The sequence below is a fragment of the Gossypium arboreum genome, chromosome 11, assembly GCF_025698485.1.
Source record: "Gossypium arboreum isolate Shixiya-1 chromosome 11, ASM2569848v2, whole genome shotgun sequence".
Lineage (NCBI taxonomy): Eukaryota > Viridiplantae > Streptophyta > Magnoliopsida > Malvales > Malvaceae > Gossypium > Gossypium arboreum.
This window is the reverse complement of record NC_069080.1, coordinates 58,383,352-58,392,769: the sequence shown is the minus strand read 5'-3', so window position 1 is coordinate 58,392,769 and position 9,418 is coordinate 58,383,352. Positions and strand designations below refer to the sequence as shown.

Sequence of the window (9,418 nt, the reverse complement as noted above, 5' to 3'; positions counted from 1 at the left end):
TTCATCAATTATATAAAATATTCATTAACAAATTCCATAAATAAAATTTATCATTGAATAAATTCAAAATTAATAAGAAAAAAAAAAGCTGAAGGGTGAGGGCATTTTATTTGATAAAAGAAGTTGAAGGATGAGCAAGGATTTTTTTTCTTGGTAATTGGGTGAGTTTTTTATTATATTTTAATTTTTATATTTTAAATGTGAAAGTATGTCCCAAAAATTAAAATGTTAAACTTTACTTTTTAATTTAATATTATTTTATTGATCAATATATTCTAATTAAGTCTTTATCATATTAATAAATAATTAAAAGTTTTATATTTTAATATTATTCATACACCGTCTGATGCAAAATGTTCTATTGGTGTGATCGAAATTAATCGAAATGAGTCAATGCGACCAAATCGGACCAAAATTTTTATTGGTGCAAAAAAAAAAGTATTACTTATTATACTTTAGCACTAAAACCCTACAAACCGACCAATATAACTAGAATCAGTATGGAACCGACCGCCATGATTCAAATTCTCCATTTTAGTAATAATTTATTAGAATAACTCATATGATGATCATCCTAAAAAAACATAATTTTTAGGTACCAATAAAAATTTGCCACATCATCAAATTTTAAATACATCAAATTATTATTATACACCCATTCATATTCAACCTACTCTCTAACTCTAGTTTTTTTAAAATAAAAATATAAGTAATTAAACTACAAAAATCAAATAACATAAAAACTTTAAAATTTGCACAATTCTTGTTACTGAAAATTCAATACAATATATTTTTAGTTTATATAATATGAAATATATAATATGAAATAAAAATAATTTAAAATGGAAAAAGAAAAATTCACTGTCTAGAAACTAATTTTTTTAAAAAATTGGTTGTATAAAAATAAAATAGACTTTTGAAAAAATATAAAATGATTAAAAATTATAAAAGAATAAAAGATGTTTGCTTATAATTTAAAAATTAATTATTTTAATTAATTTAATTAAAGTTAAATTAAGTTAGAGAAAATAATAAATATAAATGAATGTATAATAATATCTTATTATTTTTAAAATTTGATAATATAACGAAATTTTCTTAATACCTAAAAGTTATGCTTTTTAATATCATCTTAATATAATTTATTGTTATAATTTATATATTTCTCCGCTTTCTGTTTCTTGAAAGGGAAATAGTTTATTTTAGAATGTGGTCTTCAATCATATACATATGCCATGCTTGCTTCCATCACAAACAATACTGTAATCATAGCACAGCAGCTTTCTTTACTTTTCTCACAGATTTCCGTGTTAACTGCATAAACTTGCTTCTGGTCTTATATAATGGTGAATTTGAAGGATAATTTAATTCTTTGATTTGTATATTCTATGGGTTAATCCTACGCTAATTAAGGCTTTCACGCCCAAAATATAGAGCTTTAATAGTAGTGGATAGACAAAAAAAAAAAAAAGTAAATAGGTTTGAAAGATAAGTGTTTAATATCCTTCCTAGGGACCAAAGTTTGAGTCACTTTTCTTCTACTCCTTTTTTTTTTTCAGCAATTGAGGAATAAAATCACATTAAAATAAATATTATTGGAGGAAAACTTAAATAGACTTAGGCATAATTATTAACACGCTAGCTTCCTTCCCATTTATCCAAGTTTAATCCCCTTTCTCCCCTTTTTATTTCATAATTTCGCTAAAAACGTCCCAAAACATATTTATGTGATTAAGCATAAAAATTAAATAAGAAATGGGCAATAGCCCAATGGTAAAAGCGTTAATTTCCCCTTTGTGAACCTGAGTTTAAGCTACCACCTCCTCCTCCATTTCATTTTAATTTCAAATTTTGGCAAAATCTTGGGAAAATTGCAGGTGATGCCACCTTAAGAATTTAACTAATTCTTTCCTAATTAGGATTCACAACTTGCTCCTTCTCAAAATTCCAATAGAATTAGAATTCCACCATCTTTTTCTCTTCTTTTCCTAATTAGATTTTCATATTGCCACTTTTCAAATCCTAATAGAATTTGCTCTCCATCTTTCTATTTATTCTCTATTTATTTTTTTTCCCTTCTTTACATCATATTTTTATTCCATTATTAATAATTATTTTGCTTTCCCGAATCAAATCATATTCCATTCAATCATTCTGTTTATCAGTTTTGTAATTATCGTCAATAAAATCCTTAATCTTAGCCAAGAATCGATAAGTACATGTAACACCCCTAATCTATACCCGTCGCCGAAACAGGGTTATGGAGCATTATCGGAGTTTACAATATAATTATTGTTAATTCATGTCATTTACTATTCATTTCAGAAAATCAATCACAATCAATTATAATGTTCCTCATACGGGTCCTCGAGACCCAAAATACATATTAGAATTGGGTTAGGACTAAACCAGAATCACAGAATTTTTTTTGCAAAATCTCAAAATTTTTCTTAAATGCAGAGGACACACGCCCGTGTGGTCAGGCCGTCTGGTTCACACGGCCAATGACACGCCCTTGTCCTAGGCCATGTGGGCATTCAATGTGAGGCACATGGCCATGTCCCAGCTCGTGTTCTTACTCGTGTAACTCTCTGACTTAGGTCACACGGCCAAGCACACGCCCGTGTGCTAGACCATGTGGACAATTTAATTTTTAAAAATTAGGTGCAAATTTCACACGGCCAAGACACACGTCCATGTGCTAGGTCATGTATCACACACGGTTGAGACACACGTCCATGTCTCTGCCCTTGTGACTAATTCTAAGCATTCTGTTTCTCAATTTTTAAGATACAGGGGATAGACAGCCAAACCACACGCCCGTGCGTATGGCTGTGTGTCATACACAGTCAATACACATTCCCGTGTGTCTACCCGTGTGGACAAAATAAGGCCATTTTCCAAGCCTTATTTTTCACCCTTATCACCTTGCACTTACATCAACACTTAAGCCTTTATAACAACCAATTCAAGACAACTTAACCAAGCCAAATAAAAGAGTTATGTATGATATATTAACACATACATTCATGCATATCCAAACTTACATTTTTCTGAAAGTATATAATTTACCATAATTCAATTTAACTATACTATACACATAAATGTTAAACATAATATAGCCTTATAATTATGTACCATAACATACCATTACTAGCCATTCCAATGGCTAGATTACAAACAACCATTTACATGTCAACATTGGCCAAGTTAGCTTATACGTGCCATTATACCAAAACAAGTTTTCTATTTATACCAAAATGGGCTAAAGGATAGTGTGATGATGCTCCGACTGATTCTAACCTTTAGAAGCTTCTGAGCACTATAAAGTAAGCATTTCAAATGCTTAGTAAGTTCGTATAACAGGAAATTAACTTACCAATCATATTCATTTAAAGTAAGCATACAAACATGCATCCAAAACTATGTGGCCAATTGCCTAAACACATGCTCACACCAAACAAGTTAGCCATGAAATTTTATATATTTATCAAGAAAACAGAGATGAGCTCATCATACATCCACTTCTAGATATTTCAAGGATATTTAAGATATAATTCATTTAATTATCATATTTTCTCATATCAAGAGTTTTTCCCGTTGAATCATTGAAATATCGATGGATACCCAAGTAGTACACACAAGATATACTTATCATTGATCCGTCAATTCATATACGGAGGAACTCTTTAGAGCACATAATCGGAAGCACACTCTCAAGCCTTATAACGAGAAGCTCACATAGAGTTATTTCGGGAAACTCATAAAGAGCCTATTGGGAAGTTTATCTGGGTTATATAATGGGAAGCTCGTAAGAGCCATAATTGGGAAGTTCACAAAGAACCATATCGGGAAGCTTACGAAGAGCCTATCAAGAAGCTCACAAAGAGCCATGTAACGAGAAGCTTCGGATAGCCATATATCGGGAAGTTCAAGAGAGCACTATCGAGAAGCTCACTAAGAGCCAATTTAACAGGAAGCTCATCAAAAGCCTATAATTGGGATGCTCATAAGAGCTAAGGTGTGTCCACAACAAATGTAGGATCACAACCTATCGAGATGCTCCGAAGAGCTATAACGGAAAGCTCGTAGGAACCTTATACAGGAAATTTGAGAGGGCTAATACGGGATGCTCTTTCGAGCTATGGCATGTCTGCAACATATGCCAGACCACAACCATTATGAGAAACTTGTATCCATCGATTTTCATTTGTTCAAACGGGGACTTAACATTTATTGTGCGTTATCAAATATTCAATCAATTTCATATACATGTCAATTATAAAATTCACATATACAACATTTAATTCAAAAATATAAATGTACACAATTTAGTTACACGAACTTACCTTAACACTTATTCGTATACAGAAATCTACTAATCCGACACTTTTTCTTTTCCTCGATCTAGCTTCGTATTTGAGTTTTTTGGATCCATATAAATGAATTTAACATCAATTTAATCCATTTCATACTCAATTTAATTCAATTCACATTCTAGACAAAATTACCATTTTGGCCCTATACTTTTCATAAATGACAATTTCATCCCTAGGCTCGGAAAATGAAATTCATGAAATTTAATCCTTATTCGAAGCCTAACTGATTGTTACAATAATATTTACAACACATATATTTCATTAAAATCAAAAATTTTCTATGAATTTTACATTTTTTATAATTTAGTCCCTAAATCACAATTTCATGAAAATTCACTTTACAAAAGTTATTTATCTATCAACAACCTTTCATTTTCTAACATAAATTTCAAAATTTCAGCATTTACATCCATGGAAAAATTTCTATACTTTGATATCTTTACAAATTAATCCCCAAAATAGATAGATTAAGCTATTCCGATCTCGAAAATATAAAAATTACTAAAAAATGGACAAGATTACTTACCCAATTATGCCAACAGAGCTTGTTTTATCTTTCCTAGGGTTTCCATGTATTTTTAGGGAAGAAAATGATAATAACAATATGATATTTCTAGTTAATTATTTATCATCCATTAATTTTTCCACTTTCCAATTTAGTCCTTTTCTTTTTCTAATTTTCCATAGATGATTCATCATAAATATCTACTAACTTTTTCTTAATGGTATAATTACCATATAAGGACCTCAAGTTTTGAATTCCATAGTTATTTAATCCTTCTAGCTACTAGAATTCAACTTTTGCATTTTTATGCAATTTGGTCCTTTCTATAATTAATCATGAAATCGGTGAAATTTTATTAACAAAAATTTCATATAATATTCCTATCATAATGCAGACCATGCAATAATTTTAAAATAAATTTTTTTTATGACTCAGATTTGTGGTCTCGAAACCACTGTTTCGATTTCATTGAAATTGGGTTGTTACAGTACATCTCAATCCAGGTTATTAATCTTGAATTTTTGTGAATTTATATCTGGTACTAATCTTATGTTTGATTAAACGACCTTTCACGGATTTTGCCAAAATCTTTCGATAATCTTGTTGAATCTTGATACCCAATGTTAAATCATGTATATTTGTTGTTGAAAGACTTGATTTAAGTGAATAGAATCAGAATTGATCGTGATGAATGTCGATCGCACTCCCAAAGAAAGGTGTGTGTTCTTTACCAAGTGAATCGGGGCAAACCGTGCCTAGGATTAGGATCACACGGTTTACTATACGAGCGTATGGACCACACAGCCCTCACACGACTTGGACACACGACCATATGACCCTATTTTGCAAATTTTACAATTTTATCTAGAAATTTGTGATATGTTTTTGTTTCGTCCTTGTATATGCCTTAAATTGTTTTTAGAGTTTTTATTTGCTCAATTAAGTCTTTAATATTGTGTTAATTTTGAAACTTGTGATTTAATGCCTAAAAGTGTTATTATTACATTGCATGACATGTGAATATTATATGCTTTCTATTAAAGTGAAACTGATAATCTGTTAGTGATAATATTGTTACCACCTTACTAAGAACATGAATACATGTTAAACATGTTTACCATTAGTGATGAATTGAGTACATATTGTACATGTCTACTGCTAGTGTTGAATTGTTCTACTACAAAGCATGACATATTGCATTGTATGGGGTGGGACGATATGTACGGAGGAAGATTGATGATTTATTTGTAAAATTGCTATGCACTCACAATCCAGTGGCAGTAGTTTTCCTTTAACTGCTAATATGTTGTGCATCCACAACCTAGTGGTAGCTTTTATAGACAATTATGTTGTGCATCCACAGTCCAGTGGCAAATTTTATCTGCGAATTTTGTTGTGTACCCACAGCCTAGTGGAAAATTTTATTTGCGAATTTTCTGTGTATTCATAGCTCATTGGTTGATTTTATCTATGAATTTTGCTATGTATCCACAGCCCAGTGGTGAATTTTTTTACAAACCAGTGGTGGTTAAACCACAACCCAGAGTATAAGAATGTTTGAGTTTAGGGGAACTCTGAATGAGGTGTATAGCGGATTTGGGTATGACCTATTTTTTGATAAATTGAAATTGCATTGCATTCATAAGAATTTACATTTCTGCGAATATTGTGATGTTATATTGATGAGTTGATTTGAAATACCAATATTCTAAATTGCTATACAATTGTGTTTTATTCTATGAGTTGTTATTTTGTATGATTTGTCTATCATTTGCATCGATTTTCTTGTGATTAGACTCATACTGAGCTTCATAAGCTAACTCCCCCTTTTTATTTTTATCTTTACAAATAACTCACCAGGTTAGGATACAAACTCGGCATATGGAGGACTCGGCCCATATTTTTTGAAAGAAATATTTTAGATTTATTATTTGAAATTTCTGTTATCTTAGGAAATGTATCCCTTAATCTAAAATGTGGCAGGAGTTTTGATTTTATATAACATGCATGACATTTAATTATTTTTTAAATGTTAAAATATATTTTTAATTAATTATGTGTTAAATAGAGATTTTATTAAAATTATGAAAATATCACTTTTCAACTGCTAGATTATAAATAAATTTTGAAATATTGATTGAATTAGAAATTAATTAAAATTTTCTTCTAGAGATAACGAAAGTTTAAATATGATTGTTTTGTAAAATTGCGATTGTACTAGGCTATTTCGGTGGCTGATGTAATCTCATGAATTCGAGTCTAACGTCTAGGCCAGGTTGGAGAGGTTGCAAATATTAAGCCTGCCATAAAGAAATTGTGTCAGCATTACTGTTTCTTTATTCCTCCAAATATTTTTTTTCTTCAACTTAAGGGTGCAAATAATGAGAATATGAACTTTAAAGATCCTCTAAAAATATTGAAAATGTTTAAAAATTTAACCATACCACTATCGAATGCATACCCACATTACACTTGCACTCGAGTTTAACTAACATAGATTTCTTTCCCTTCTAATCAAGACAAGATTCTTTTTCATGCTTAAATCTTCAATGGTAACAATTAAAAAAAAAACTTCAGTCATTCTCAATTTTGAAATTGAGCAAATTAGTCCCTCTCAAAAAAATTTAAGTAATTTAATCCTTGTCAATTCCGAAATTGAGTAACAAAAGATAATTAATCACGGTGTTAATGTCTTGCATCAATTGTATATAATTTGGATTGGTATAGTAACAAATTTAGCTTTCAATATTTATATATTTTGTCATTTTAACATTAATTCTAAAAAAATAAACAAATTCAGCCTGAACATTTATATGTTTACACAATTGTTGCAAGATAAATTTGTTAAATTAAGACCAAATTGACATAATGTGTAAACTTTAATAGCTAAATTTATTATTATACCAATTAAAATCATGTACAATTGATAGAGATTAAATTACTTTGATTTTTTTTTTTAAATAGACCAATTTGCTTAATTCTAAAATTGAGAGGGACTGAAGTTTTTTTACCAGAAAAAAATGTAAATTTTCGGAAACTGGAAGCATTAAGATGGCAGGCAACAGTTTGCAGAAAACAACAATGAATATATTATGTAACAACCGTTTCTGATTTTATAAATAATCAATAAAAGATTGGAGAAGCAACAAACAAACATAACCTATGAGAGATGAGTGCTCACGTCACATGGTCAATTCAACTTAATAATGTGCTACATAGACATTGTACTCCACAGTAGCATCTCCAGTATTATAATCAAACCAAATTGTATGTGCCAATGCATAGCCCCTACCAAACCTAAACACCCCGCTACCTCCAACAATTGGCATTTCCCTCACATCATCAAAAACCGGATTCCTCCCAACAACACTGATACTGCTACCATTGTAAGTTCCTTCAATGAAGGCTAAATTCATAACCATTAGCAATGAAACATCTTCTTGTGCAGCAAGGGCATACATCCCTTGAGCTCTTCCAACCAGCTTTGAGCTGATTTCAGGCCCTTCTGTCAATGCATCATCCATCATCATGGTGGCTCCAAATCCATAGGCGCTGTTGTTTGGTGGCCCTGCAATTTTCACAGCACTGGGTTTTTTCCCACTAATGACATCATGGAAGTAAAAGTGGAGGTGGGATCTTTTTTCTACACGCTTTATCGCTATACCTTCACTGATTTCCTCACAAAAGATGCCACTAACAGTGCTGTAGAAGGTTGAGAAGGTAATGTAATAGAGGGTGAAGAGAAGGTAAATCGAAAAGATAGTGGCCATTTTGGATTGCTCTTGAATGAGGAGGTTGTTTTAAGGATTGCACAATAGGAAAGTGTCATGTTCTTTCTTCAATCAAAAGGAGATTTCGCCTTTTTATACGAGGTAGCAGCATGGTTGCGGCAAAAGCATCACAAAACCTCATCTACTATACCATGAATTACATTTTAGCCCCTCTACTGAAAAAATGGATAAATTAATCCTTGTACATAAGGTAAGTGAGCAGAACAGACCATCCGTTAAAATTTTGTGTTTATATATAAGGTATAATAACAAATTTATCCCTCAATCTTTACACATTTATTCAATTTGACCCAACTCTTTTATTGGAAATAAATTAGAAAATTTTAAAATTAATAAGACTAAAGGGTCAAAAAGGCCTTAGTAATAGCTAATTATATCTTATACATAAACACCAAAATTTAACGATGTAACATGCATGGACTAATTTATACATATTTTCAGTAGAAGAGTTAAAAATACAATTCTAGTATAGTATAGTATAGAAGAATTTACCCATGATTGCTGTGTTTTGAAGAATGTTTATGCTTTTACGATAACATATCCCGGAGGAAAAGCAACGATACTCCTTTTACTAATAGCTAATTATGGTCTTTGTTGTTTTCAAATAGCTAATTATGCACTATGTTGTTTCAAACATCAATCTCAAGTTTGCAGGTGATGCTTGGAGACAATGTCTTGCCATATTATTCATTAGGAATTTTAGAAGGAATTGCATCAAAATAAATAATTTAAGGAGACAACAT

At 30.7% G+C, this 9,418-nt stretch overlaps 1 protein-coding gene across 1 annotated transcript; it reads right to left on the bottom strand.

The window, feature by feature from the left end:
• Positions 1–8,084: 8,084 nt before the first annotated feature.
• Positions 8,085–8,654, bottom strand: LOC108473206 (dirigent protein 22-like). Its single transcript, XM_017774740.1, has one exon. It carries the CDS (start codon positions 8,652–8,654, stop codon positions 8,085–8,087), a length of 570 nt encoding a protein of 189 aa, XP_017630229.1.
• Between the last annotated feature and the right edge of the window lie 764 nt (positions 8,655–9,418).